The 14,116-nt window shown below is 29.4% G+C and overlaps 1 protein-coding gene across 4 annotated transcripts in view; it reads left to right on the top strand.

The window, feature by feature from the left end:
* The window catches only part of LOC107455121 (putative receptor-type tyrosine-protein phosphatase mosPTP-1), a 135,026-nt gene that overhangs the window by 103,154 nt on the left and 17,756 nt on the right, over positions 1-14,116 (top strand). For all 4 annotated transcript variants that reach the window (XM_016072582.4, XM_016072580.4, XM_016072579.4 and 1 more), the window contains exons 4-11: positions 22-203; positions 2,932-3,116; positions 6,109-6,223; positions 7,800-7,997; positions 9,312-9,407; positions 9,591-9,775; positions 9,933-10,062; positions 11,571-11,682. In XM_016072582.4, coding sequence (XP_015928068.2) covers positions 22-203; positions 2,932-3,116; positions 6,109-6,223; positions 7,800-7,997; positions 9,312-9,407; positions 9,591-9,775; positions 9,933-10,062; positions 11,571-11,682 — 1,203 coding nt within the window. The remainder of the gene's footprint in view (positions 1-21; positions 204-2,931; positions 3,117-6,108; positions 6,224-7,799; positions 7,998-9,311; positions 9,408-9,590; positions 9,776-9,932; positions 10,063-11,570; positions 11,683-14,116) is intronic.

Consider the following 14,116-nt stretch of genomic DNA (forward strand, 5'->3'; position numbering starts at 1 on the left):
TTTTCTTGCATTATCTTCTAGGGTTGGTGAATCAGGGGAATGGGAAGAATCTAATGGTATTCTTACTTCAGACAATAGAACTAGTTGGCAAGTTATAGGACTACAGCCCTACACTGTGTATTCCTTTCGAGTCGTTGCTGTTAATACCATTGGATCTTCGAAACCTAGTAAAGAGTCCTATTACATGGTGACTCTTCGAGAAGGTAATTTTATTTATTATTCATATTGAAAGTTTTGATGTAAGTCGAAAAGTGCTTTACCTTAACACAATCTGGAAGCAAAAAAAAAAAAAATATTAGTTTAAGTCGTCGTTCCATTTCAAATTCGATATGTTTACACTCAATATAAATACACCAAAGAGCCATTACATTATGACCACCCTGCTAATAACATGTAGGACCACCTTTAGCCCTCAAAACTACTAGCACCCGCAGTGGCATTGATTCCACAATGTGTTGATAGGTAGCCTGAGGTATCTGGTACCAAGAGCTCGCCAACTGGTCCTGCAATTCCCTCACATTGCGAGGGGGTAGCGTGGCAGCACGAATTTGGTTTTCCAAGTAGGACCACAAATGCTGTATTGGATTAAGGTCAGGTGAATTTGGGGGCCAAGACATGACTTGAAAGTCACTAGAATGCACCTCGAACCAATCCATGACGATTCGACCCTCATGACATGGTGCACATTATCCTGTTGGTAAGCACCATCCCCCGCAGGAAAAACTGTTGCCATGAATGGGTGAACCTGGTCTGCAACTATGTTCAAGTAGCTTACAGACGTCAGGGATTGTTATTCGAGGATTATGGGTCCTAATGTGCCCCATGAAAACATTGTTCCTGGGCGAGAAACCATGAAAACCTGGGCGAGCCCATTGTTATAGACGGAGAGTGGTCATAATGTAATGGCTCTTCGGTGTATATAGTTTTAAATTGAGTGATTTAGAATATTTTTAAAGCATCTAGGTTTAACTTTAGTATTTCGTTAATTTATTTTTGAAGTACATTTTAACGAGAATTCCTCGTTTAAAAAACATTTTGAAAAATATATTTTGAACTATATAATTTTTATCATTTTTCATTCGAATGTAATATTACCTTTATTTAGTACAAATTTTTTTTTTATTATATATTATAAATGAAACTGATTATAATGGAAATGACTATGAATAATATATTATTTTTTTAATCGCTTTTTTTCCCTTCATTGTTACTTTTAGAGGAAAATCGAAAAACAAGTCATAAACGGAACAGAATTGCTTTTAATAGGTTGTAATTTCTAGAGCTATTTGTAGTTAACTTGAATTTCTGCCTTTGGTTTAAACCAAAATATTTTTATTTTTGTAGATTTCGATTTCGAGGTAAAACCTCTGAATCAACTTTTGAAATGAGTTAGCTTACCAATTGGTTAGAAAGTCTGATAATTTTAAATTGCTATTTGAACTTTTTTGCCTTTGTCTGTTAGTTTCAACCTGGAATGGCGTTATCTATGTGATATAGTAATATGTTTTATGTAGTAATATGTTTTATATACTGAAATATATTTTATGAAAATAAAATCTTCTTAACTGTATAAAATTTGAGTCATACAAGGAAAAGACAAATAGTTCTACGTTTAACTCGCTACTTTCTTATTTTTAGACAGTTATTTCAGAATATGCATTAATATAATCCATTTTAAGAGTTTATTCTAAAGTTTTGCATTAAAATCGAATTCTACTTTAGTGAGAGTCTTTTGAACGAAAACTGAGAAGCAAACTACAAATACCTTGGAATTCGCATGATGATCAGTAGCAACTGTAGTTCAAACCTCCGTGATTATTCGTGTTATTGCATCTAATATAATAACTACACTGTTAGAAATTTCTCAGAAAAATGGTGAAATAATAATTTATTTAAATGTTATTTTACCATATTCAAACAAAACAGTCAAATTACCATTAATAAGATGTTACTCAGACTGTAAACTGTAAGAGAAACCGTTTATTAACTGCTTTCACTTAATGCGGTTACACAACCAGAATTTTATCCCACCAACTAGTTCACTTAATGAAGTCACTCAGTTCTTGCAGCTGAGTACATATTATAGACGAGAGGGCTAACCAGTCAATTTCATGACCTGCCGAACGGGGATTCGAGTTCCAGCTTTGACACAACAATATTTTCTCCTTTCCCTTCAACGCATGAAGAGTTTCCGGGGTTCTGCATTCTCAAATTTGTGACCCTGGACTATTAGAATATGATACTCACATTCGCGCGTAGATGGCATCGCCATGAAGCTGCTTAAAACAAGAATGTCTATCATTTTCAATTTGTTAAGATAGGTGAAACAATCTGATAAATCAATTAAACCACATTCTATTGTTCATTTCATAAAACACAACTCAACCGCATCTTAACTCCAATACCATTACCTAACGAAAAGCTTAACTCCAATCTCCCTTTAAATTTCTTTGTTACGGTTTTGAAACTATTCTAGTTGTAAATGGTTAAAAAACCGTATAGTTTTGTATTCATGTTTTTTTTTTTTTTGTCTATACTAGTTGTAAACGGTTTCAAAACCTTAAAGGTAAAAAATGTTCCTTATCGAAAATTTTACGGTTAATTGGACGGACACTGCTACCGGTCATTTTTCCATAATTTTAGAATGAAAATTGTAACAGTGTATAGATGAAATAATAATGTCGAAATTGCGAGACTAAATCTGTCTTGAAAAAAAAAAATTCATTTAAGGTCTTTATTATGCATGTCGATACACACTTTTAAATCATATAAAGAAAAAAAAATGTGTGAAATTTTTTTTAAAAAAAAAAAAATTTTAGTAGAAAATTTCAGTATTTTTAACATGTATACGAAACTGCTTGATTTGTAACACTTTAAGCATAAACAATTATATTTTAACAGTAATTATCATTTTTTGCATGTTTGTTTCAGTGCCTGATGGTAAGCCAAACATTACTTATGCCCATAACACAAGTAGTAGTTCAATTATTATACAATGGGCACCTCCTCCGAAACATTCACTCCATGGAGAATTTCTTGGATATCGCATTACTTACAGATTACGGGAAAGAGCTCGTGGAGAGAGAGAAATTATATTACGTGATCCATTGGCTAGGGTAAGAAACAAAATTAGTTTCTGGTTATATTATTGTCTTAATTTATCCTTTATATCAATGGTTCCCAAATGGTGTTCCACGGGTCAAAGAGGTTCCAAAAGTTTAAATTTTTTAAATCAATAATAATTTTTGAAACTTCTAGTTACATTTATGTCAAAACAATAAACCATTTGGTTATTTTTATGAATTTATTTAAGTAAAATGACTGTAAAAAGAGAAACGACAAAATTTGTAAAAAATCGATCAGTATTTCTCATGGAACTTTTCAATTCAAAATAAAATGACGAAATTAGAGAATGACGAATTATGTTTCGCTGATAACTCGCTCATGCGCTGCAATAATGGCACAGCTCAAAAAACTCGCGTTTTGGACTAAGAACAGGTGTAAATAGGAAAATACGCTGTCTTTTCAGCAGCATTACTAGCACACTTATAATTCAACTTAAAGGTAATCTTCTTTTAAGCAAACTAAAGCATTTCTTATGCATTTTCCTTAGCAATGAAAACTTTAAACCCATTTATATCAAAACATGATTTTTTGAGTTGTGCCGCTATTGAAGCCCATGGGCTAACTATTCTTAACGTTTATAACTATTCTTTTTCCTAAACTATTCAACTTATTTCATTCATTTTCTACTAATGTATGCACCAAAAACCAATTCAGAACAAGACTAGATACCACTTCAAACCAGCGAGTTTGACATAGAACGATTATTGAAAAAAATATGCAATTTTTTGCATTAAATATTATCAATACAATTCTTCTTTCGTCGGTCAATATGTTCATGGCTGATATTAATTTTGTTTATATGTTTAGAGTTCCGCCAAAAGATGCTTGATCATGTAGGGTTCCATAGTCGCAAAAAATTTGGAAAAGCTGCTTTATGTAATTAACTTAATTCCGTTCAAACTGATAATTTTTTTTCCTAATTGTACTAGCCACTTTTTTAAATTTTTGCATAAAAAGTATATAGAAATGTAAGTTTTCTTATAAGAAGTATGAAAATTACTTTCAAATGCAAATGTAGCTTAAGCAGCATACGTATTGCATCGAAAATATAAGTCGGTCCTTGAAGCAAATTGTTTGTTATTACACTAAACTGCAAAAAAAAAAAGAGAGCAATGATTTTAGTCTGTTTGAAATTCGGGCTATAAATTTTTATCATTTAAAGATTCTTAGGGGAGGAAAATGGTTGTTCAAAGATAAAATTTATAGGAAATGAGAATAAAATTACACGAGAAAAAAAGGGAAAAATTATCATTTTTAACGATTTTTTTTACATATATAATTTAGGAGGACGAATCTCCCTCCTTGCTACAAATGTTCATGTTTTAGAACCTTGTTACAAGAAGCTCTTCAAAAGATATTTAGCAGTTAAAATAATCCTTTTCTCCCTCCCACATCAAATTCCTGGTCATAAAGTTATCGATAGTAATAAACTTAAGGGGAGGGCAGTCCCTGAATAACACTGGGTGATGGGGAAAACGGAGGTCATATTTTGATTTAGGAGATCATTTTAAGAAAGAATCTACTGTAATGGTGTCGGGATTGATTTTTATACAGAAAAGTGTTATATAGAAAGAGCGTTCCATAAAAACTGAGAGTGAAATCATAAAAAAATTAAAAAATATACTGACAGCAGAAAAAAAAGCATTATTTTTTCTGTATACGTTCTCTCCGATGATATGCAACGGTCTCATCGTACAATTCAATTTTTAAACCAAGTAAAGAAGCCTTTTTTTGAAGAACCCTACGCTACTGATATAACGTCTGATTCTGTATTAAATTTTCTGTCCCGGAGCTTTTTCTTCAACGTCGGAAACTTAGAGTTGAAATAGTAGTCGGAACTCTATGGTCTCAACTCTATGGTCTGCCAGAAAATTGCATGACACGAGATCTGGACTGCAAGGAGAATGTAGCATCGTTTTAAAATTGCATTTACTAAGATATTGTCGTATAAAAAGTACCAAAATGCTGGCGAGCATTATCGCGATATAATGTCCGATTTCCTATCAGTTTATGACGCTTTTTCAATATGCGTAGTTGCAAAATTTTCAAAATTAAATCATAATATTCATCATTTACAGTAGTTTTTGGAAGCTCAACATAATGATGAGTTAGATCTTTATGATGAACGAAAATAATCAAGACCTTTCTAACAGATTTGGCTTATTGGATGTTTTTTTGAAATAGAGAATCAGTGCATTTGCATGCATTTGTGGTGGATTTTTTGTTTCTTCAAGTTGAAGTGATGAGAGTCCCACCTGGAACAAACATGGCAAAGCTGTAAATTATGAAGAATACGAAATATCAACGGTTTGGAAATATTAGTTGATGCCGCTATCTCTTCACATGACATTTGCCAATTTTCTTGCAAGATTGCCCTGGCGGTGTTAACATTTCGATCATTCTCAAAGATTGCAATAATCGTTCAGACAAACGTCTTTTTTTGAAATCAGTATACCTTCTAAAAATCGTACACTCACCGCAATATTTCTTTATAAGTTTCTTTCATTAACTCAACTGTTTCTGGAACTGTTTTGCCTCAATGATAGCTGAATTTTATGGCACAACGCATTTTATTTTTTAACTCTGTAACTCCGCACAAAACAAAAAAAAGTCAAGTCGTCTTCTTAATAAATGTTCAGTTAACATTTTGAAAAATCTTTTGACTTTTTATCTTTTAGTTTTGTGGGGTTGCCGCAACGCAAAAAATTGCTCTCGGTTTTTATGGAACATCTTTTCTATTTTAGTCTCTAAAAATGTTTCTGTATATTCAGTGTCTCTAAACTACATTTGTAAGCTTCGCCTTGTATAGTCTTTGCCACATATATTGACATTAATACACGTAATGAAACTTATCTATGATAACTGAAAATCTAAACTACATCTTCTTTTTGCATATTTGTATAGAATAATAGAATAGTTATACTCTTACATCCTTACATTTTTCAAAAATGAATACTAATAGCTTTATAACATCGTTATTAGGATTACGTGATTCGTGGATTGAATGCCTTTTCACAATATTTGGTGTCTTTACAAGTATTTAACCCTGCTGGACGGGGACCTGCTACCACAGTAGCTGTAATGACTGATGAAGGAGGTAAACAATTATTGTTTTTGTTTATTTAATGAAAAAATATTTTTTTTAAATCCTTAATTTTTATAATATTTGAAAATAATGAAATATGATTAATGATTGTTATTTTTATTGTGTTATTTTATCTATGTTATTTTTTAATGTGTCAATAGTTGTTTTCCAATGAACTTTTTATTCTAAATTTTCTTATCATAATGTATCTAAAATTATTTAAAATTAAGTATAATAACTTCTATGCTATTTTTATTCATTCTGTTGAGAGAAACTGTTTTCTAAAAACTGATAAAAAATCTAATTATCACATTAACTAATTTTATTTTATTAGATTGCTAATCAATATAGATTGCCTTTAAAATAATTAGGAGAACATTAGATACTGACTTATTTTGTGAAAGTTTTTTTCTTTTTGTGCAGTCTGTTCAGCAAAAACTATAAGTTGTTAATTATATTTTTTGCAACCGCGGTTTAATTGCTGTTACCTACTATAACGTCTGATGATGAGCAATTTCACATTTATTTTGGACTGATTGAATTGTAAAGTTGTGTTTTCTATAAAACAAATATCAATCCAATATCTTGATTTATTTGCCGTTTTATTGGTAAATAATGCCATAGTAGGCTGGATAGGTAAAAAGAGTGAACAAAACCATGTGATAACAAATGTGAAAAGCAGTTCTGAGAAATGGCGAGTAATAACGAGCAGAGAGCATAGCTTTTAATACAAGTTATATCTAAAAGGATCTATGCCAGCAGTTTTGAGGGATTGGGGAACAATAGTGAGCTAGGGGTGATGCCTACTAGTTTACAAAGATTTGAAAAATTTCTCTCTTTTTTTTTTCTTCTTTTTTAAAATTTTTTTTGACACTATAATTAAACCTTGTTTACTTTTTTAATAACAATAAAACTATATTTTATACCCTTTATTTAATCAAATCATTTAAAAGACTCAAAGCAGTTTCTACTTTTATAAAACATAAAGAAGCTTATGCCATATGAAGTCAAATATTGAGGTAAAAATTAGAAATCATATACTTTCATAGTAACTCATATAAGAATGTCTTAAACATAACTTCTTTTTTTAAAAAGAAAAAATGCTTTGTAAAATTTTTTAACGTTTGTATTTATTAAAAAAATTATTTCAAAGAAACAAACTTTTTACTAATCTAATTTAGTTTATAAATTTACTTAGATTTCGTTGAAATGTTGTAAGCGATACAGTTTTGTATTCCTTCTTGAAAACTTCCCTTCTTGCTTAAAATGCAATAATTAACTGCAAAATTCCTAGAATAATGTTTTATAATGTGTATGCCTTCTTAATATATTTTATAATTCACATTAATATCGTATAAAAATTATTAAAACATTAATTTCATTAATTGGTATTTCAGTTATAAAGAATAATTATATAGATTTGTTTTAAGTAATAATATAATTGAGTTTTAAATGAGTAGAATTTTACAAATGAGATGTAGTAATGAGATGATGCAATTTTATGTACCAAATGAAGTATAAACTTCAGGAACTTAACTTTTTCAAATAATGCAATATAACTTATTATTGTGTATGTTTTACTTTTTAGCACCAAGTCGTCCCAGAAACTTGACTGCTACTCGCATTACCAATAATTCTGTTAAATTAAAATGGCTTGAACCTGAACATGCTAATGGTATAATTCAGGGATATAACATATACCACTTAGATGTTGGTCCTAATCATACAGAGAGAAAGAAAGTACTTAATCCTCAGCAAGTCATGGAATATGTCCTAGGATCACTGAGTAAGTAGAAAATTTTTCATTTCAACCATGACAAAGAAAGCTTGAACTTTTACAAAAATAAATAAACAGATCAAAATTTTATAAAACTGAAATTGTTTAGATAATATTTAATTTGTGATAAAATTGGATTAATTATTACATTGCTTAAATAGTTGTTATATAAGAGAAATTTGAAACCTGTGTTTGCTGACCTTTTAGATTAAGGGTATAAATAAAATATATACATCCAATCATGTATTTTTTCTCAGCATGTGAACATACTCTTGTTAGGATTTTCATTCTTAATATTTCAGTTGTTTAAAAAAATCCTTGTTAATGAGCTTTTTAAAATAGCTGTCACATTTTCCATGTTTTTTCTAAAAAACAGCTTTCAGTCTTTGCATCATTTGAATTTTCACCGATTGTTCTTACCAGAAAAAAACCTTAGATGTTGTTTTCAACTTACCCAATCCACCATCACACCCTTTCTTTTTGCTTCTCAAATTTCTTTCTTCTCGTGTCTTATCGAATCTTGCACACCTACCCTATTAATTGATCTCTTTTTTTGCTGTCAATTGTTTGTAATTTTTTCTGCATATTTCCTTCTTCCGTTCTGTGTTTTAGTTCTGAAGAGGTGTTTCATTACAGTACTGAAAGGATTATTTCTGTTTGTGCAACAGTATTTGTGCTTCTTTAATTTTGTTTCAGATTTATTTATATAGATGGTAGACTGCATGAAGCTAAGCACAGGCAGTGCTGGTAGTTATAACTTGTAATAAGACTTTCAGGCTACTACTTCAGATTTATTTGTACGACTAAGCTTAAAAAACTCGCCATCCTATATTTCTATTATACTTGTACTGTTTACAATATGATTTGTGCTATTACCATTCAATTTACGAATTCGTGTAACTTTAACTGAAAGCACAAGAGCCTGAAGATGACAATGGCAATCTTTACACTTTATTTATGTTGTGAAATATATTTCCCTAATGGATTCATGGTTCTTGACCTTTTATAATTTATAAAATGCAGAAAAATCTCATGTACAGAAAAATTATGTGTTAGTTTAAAAACAATTTCAATAATAAAACTTCCTAGAATATCAAGCCTGTTCTTAGATATTCTTGAAAAATTAACATAACGGAAGGATACGCTGGAACTCTTATAGATTCCGCTCCGGGTTAAGTAAATTTAACTTAATAACAATACGGATAACTTAAACCATCTATCTAGTTCAAAGTTAACCTTTTCATTATTTAAATAGAGCTGATTTTCAATTTTCTTTTCAAAATTAACTGTAACACTGAGTTTTTCTTTTCTTTTTCTTTGTAGAAGCTTACACTCAGTACAAAGTATGGGTAAAAGCATACACTGGAAAAAATGAAGGATTTGCTAGTAACAGCTTAGAAATTATCACAGATGTACAAAGTAAGTTAATATAAATAATAATTCTGAATTTTTAAAACCAAAACCAATCTTCTTCATTTTAATTTGATTTTATCTCTTATTTATTTGTAAAACATCTTTCAAAACTCTATGGTAGTACATACATGAGTCTAACCCTCCTTAGATATACAATGATTACAACTAAATTTTAACATCATTTTTCAGGTCCCAGTGAACCAATTATAACAAATTTAACATGCCAGTCTTTAGATAGTATATACATAGAATGGAATCGTCCTAAAGTTGTATACCATAGAATTGATTACTATTTCATCTCATACCGGTCAGAAAATACTTGGGATTTTGAAGAAATATCTTTATCTTCCTCACAGGAAAGACCTAGCCATTCGGTAAGTTTTCTGCCTATACACAAAATTGTTTCTATTATTTAATTCAGGAGCTTTATTGCTAAGATATAAATAAAAATATTGGATATTCTAATACCAACTAATTCTTTATAAACCTATCATAATTTTTTGTGATTGTTTAATTGTTTCAAATCTCTAGATGATAATATCCAATTTAACCTCAAATTTGATGTATGAGGTCAAAGTTCAAGGAGCTAGCCGAAGTGTGGTAGAGCATTCGAAATTATACAAGGGTCCATACTCTGAATTGAAAAAGATATTTTTGCAAAGTAAGTCTGCCAAATTAGCTAGCATTTCAATTTTATTTTTTGTTATGTTTGTATTTATTACATGTTCTTATCTTCATGCATCTTTTTTTCTTTTATTTATTATTGAAGTACACTTTTTTAAGAGAATGAGCTAATACTAAAAAATAATAAAATGAAGAGCCTCTTTATGTTCCCATCTTTTCTACAATTCGTGCTTTTTTAAAATTTTTTCGTCACCCGAAACGTTTTGCAAAAGAGATATTTTAGTTAAAGCTTTTATATAAAAGCTGCTCCTCCATTCTTTAAAATCATATAAAAGTGTAGATAAGACTTTATAGAAAAGGAAAAACAAGAAATAGACTACTGTGCTGGTGTTCATTTTGATCATTAGGATTAAATGTTTCTTTAAAATGTTTTTATAAAATACGCAACCCAATCTATTCATGCATTAAATTTTTACTGCCATTAAATTAATTTGCTCTTTTTTACAGCATTGCTCTTTCAATGTACAGTGTATTAACCTGTATAAACCTGCTTAATATTTTGAAAATGTAAATACAGTTAAAATCTGTTGTAATGACGATTCTCATTAGCAGATAGAATTGTTGTTGTAATGAACTTGTTATTTTAAGCATAAATTTGTAGTTTTGAATGTTGAAATAGTAGTAAAAAGGTCTGAAAGATATCTTTTGATCTTATTGATAGCACTGAATTTTAATAGTGTAAGGAAATTAAATAAAAGCTGGTAGATATGTGGTCTACAAAAGGCATATTCTTATGAAATATGTGTTGCAGGTTTCCTAAAAATAGAAGAATTTTTCTTTCATAAGGGTGAAAATAACTTGATTAAGGGTCGCCTACATGACAGCTTTATAACCATAAAGGGTACAAACTACAATGAAGGGAAAATCTGTTCATTTTCACTTTTCGGTATTGATACTAGTAATAAATAAAAATATCCTCAATATTTAATTACATTCCATATAATGTTGCATAATTAAAGAGAAAAAAAATATTTTTCCACCAAAAGAAATTGACATAATAGCTGGTGGTTAGTACCGTAATGCCTTGCGTATGAACCGTGGATTACCGGATAAAAAACATAATTGTCAATGTGGATAATCAAACGAAATAATTTTTAGGGCAACCAATATCACGAATTCCCTGTCGGTTTTTGTCGTCGTCAGCCATAAAAGTGAAGGTGACATCAGTCACACTGAACATGAAAACTTCGCCAATCAGGCTCTGGTTTCCATCTTTGAATTCCCTTAAGCGGTTTTTTCATATCCATTGTGTATGATCCAAAAACATGATCGTGTGTCTGCCCCCCATTTTTTCTTCTTTACACGAGTTTTATCTTATGCTTTTAGAATATTCTTGAGAATGCAGATTGTTGAATTATGTAATTGTAAAGTTAAATTGAGGAAATTAAATTTATTTTAAATCATATAAGCTTTCCCTTTATGTTCATATCATAGTCTGGATTTTTAAATACAAAATTCTCATTTTTTTTTTCTTATTGAAATTAGGTATGACGGCTTCTTCCCTTGAGGAAGCTACCATTAGTGCTGGAATCATTGCTGGAATTGTTTGTGTGACACTAGTGCTTCTACTTGCAGTTATGGCCTTTGTTTTATGGAGGTAACGTACTTTTTTTAAAAATTGAATTTCCTTGTAGAACAGTTCATTTTATAATAGTATTTATTCATAATTTTGTATAATATAAAGAATTGTAAGCAGTTTATTTATGCAACCAAACATTTTTTTGTTAGTTTATGTTCAAAATCAAATAATTTCTCGGGTCATTTCAAGTTGTAACTGTCATTGCACAAAAGCATGCAGAGCTAATTTATTAATTATAAAAATTAAAATTATCTAAAGGAAATAAAAATCCCCAGTTTAAACTCTTATGAATTCTCTATGAAATTTTAATAAATTATGAAATCACTTCCTGTTTAAAATACAGTAACTTTTAAGATTCTGATGCTTAAATGTGCACCATATTTTTTTCAACAAGATCTTTTCCACTAGAAATTTTGATATTTTGACTCAAGAAATTTTGATTATATACAACGTAATAATCAACAAATTGGCAACTGACCAATTATTATGGAGATCAATTAAAGGAAAAGAAAATCTAATATCAGATAAAACCGGTTATCTTGAAAATGCTTCTGAAAGACAATTTCTGTTGAAAGGTGCAAGCGTTCCAGCCAAGTAGAACTAGATAAATGATTATTAATGATTTTTAGCCTTGATTTGCTGCTATCAACCTCAACAAATTAACCTTTGGTCAATATTAATTTCATCTAATTTATTTTAAGGATTTTATAATGGAAAGTAAAAAATAAATAATAAAAATACAATTTAAGTACTATGAATTAAATCTTTAATTTTATATTATAAGAACTACCTTGGTGAGAAGATTGAACTCTTTATAAAACGGCCAAATATTTGGAAAATGTTTTAATTTTAGCTGTTAATAAATCACCTGTACGATAAATTGACTTTTTTTGAAAAAACAAACGCTCAGTTATGAATTCCGACTTCATAAACGAGACAAAAATAAGATTATATTACCAAATATATAGTTTTAATGTTTATGACTAAGCATAAAACTACTAAAAATGTCTTATAATTAATATCAAGCCATAATTTATTCTATCCTAAGAGCCTCCCAAAAGAGAAATGTGCACTATATATACTAAATTTTATAGCAACATTTATTTCATTACTTTTTACAATAAAGATGCCAAATCCACCATGTAAAAACATAGTTTTTTTCATTAAAGAGGATGAAACTATATACTTAAATCAATTTAAATTAAAGATAAAGAGTTTTAAAAAACTATATTTAACACAACCATGTCTATGTGCTCTGAAATGTTTACAAATGGACCAATACATATATAAAAGTATATATTCTCAATACTCTTATTCTGTAGTACTCTCTACTCATCTATTATATTTTGTTTGCAACTTGTTTGTGATAACCAAAGCTACAGGAAGTGTGATAAATCTACACAAATTAACTATTTACTTGTTAACTTTAAGAGGCAACTAACTCTAAGAGGAACTTACTGTAATAATCACAGAAAAAGCTTGTTCATTGGTTGGTTGATCAATAAAACAGATATACTTTTTGTCATGTTTTGAACCATATTTCAAATTAGTTATACGGAAAGTACCTTAATCATCAGTAATATTATAAATTTTTTGAATTCCTGTCTAAAATGAAGTGAAATAAATGAGCACTATAGGGGTGAAGTAAATGATATTTAAGTCAAGGAGAAAAGTAAAATCAAAATCTGATGGATCATTAAAAAGAAAGAAGCGATTAAAACCTGAAAACTTGTTTAATTCTCAAAGGAAACAAAGAGAAAAAATGTAATTATTAAAAACACCTTCAGGTTCTCTGTAGCAATCAAACTATTTTTGATGTTTTCCATTCGCCTTTTTCAATAGTGATTCCACAGATTTTGTTTTTGCATTGCTTAAATATTAATTTATGATCCCTAACTTTCCTATTCTCTTTACTTCAATTTTGATTAGGATTCTTAAAATCTATATTAATAGTGGTGATTATAGAACACAATACAAAATAAAAATTTTGATGTGCATTAAATGTGCCATTATTGTTGTTGTTGTTTCTAATGCTACTTGCCACACGGCCAAGCCTGCTTGGTGAAACCGAGCAAATTTAAGTCAGAGTGTGTGTTTTAAAATGCATGTGTAAAATAATGTGCCATTATTAAATGCATGTACTACTACCAATAAGTTCAATAATTTTTTTCTAATTTCATCTAATTAACTATATTTTGCAATATATATTCATGTGTATTATTGATGTTATGTCATAGTGATGTAATTAACATATTCAATGAATTATGCCTAAAAGTTTTCAATCAAATTAAAAATCCTATTTATAGAAGAAACTGCATCAGTTATGTACAAGTTGATAATTTTTTTTATTAAATTAGATGTAAGTTTGTATTATATTACTAAGACTGGCCTGTGAATAGAAAAATGTCATTCAAGTTTGTTAAGGTTTTGATCCATCTATTTCAAAATTAAG

The sequence above is a fragment of the Parasteatoda tepidariorum genome, chromosome 12 (assembly GCF_982258835.1).
Source record: "Parasteatoda tepidariorum strain Cologne lab strain chromosome 12, Ptep-v5.0, whole genome shotgun sequence".
NCBI classification, from domain to species: domain Eukaryota; kingdom Metazoa; phylum Arthropoda; class Arachnida; order Araneae; family Theridiidae; genus Parasteatoda; species Parasteatoda tepidariorum.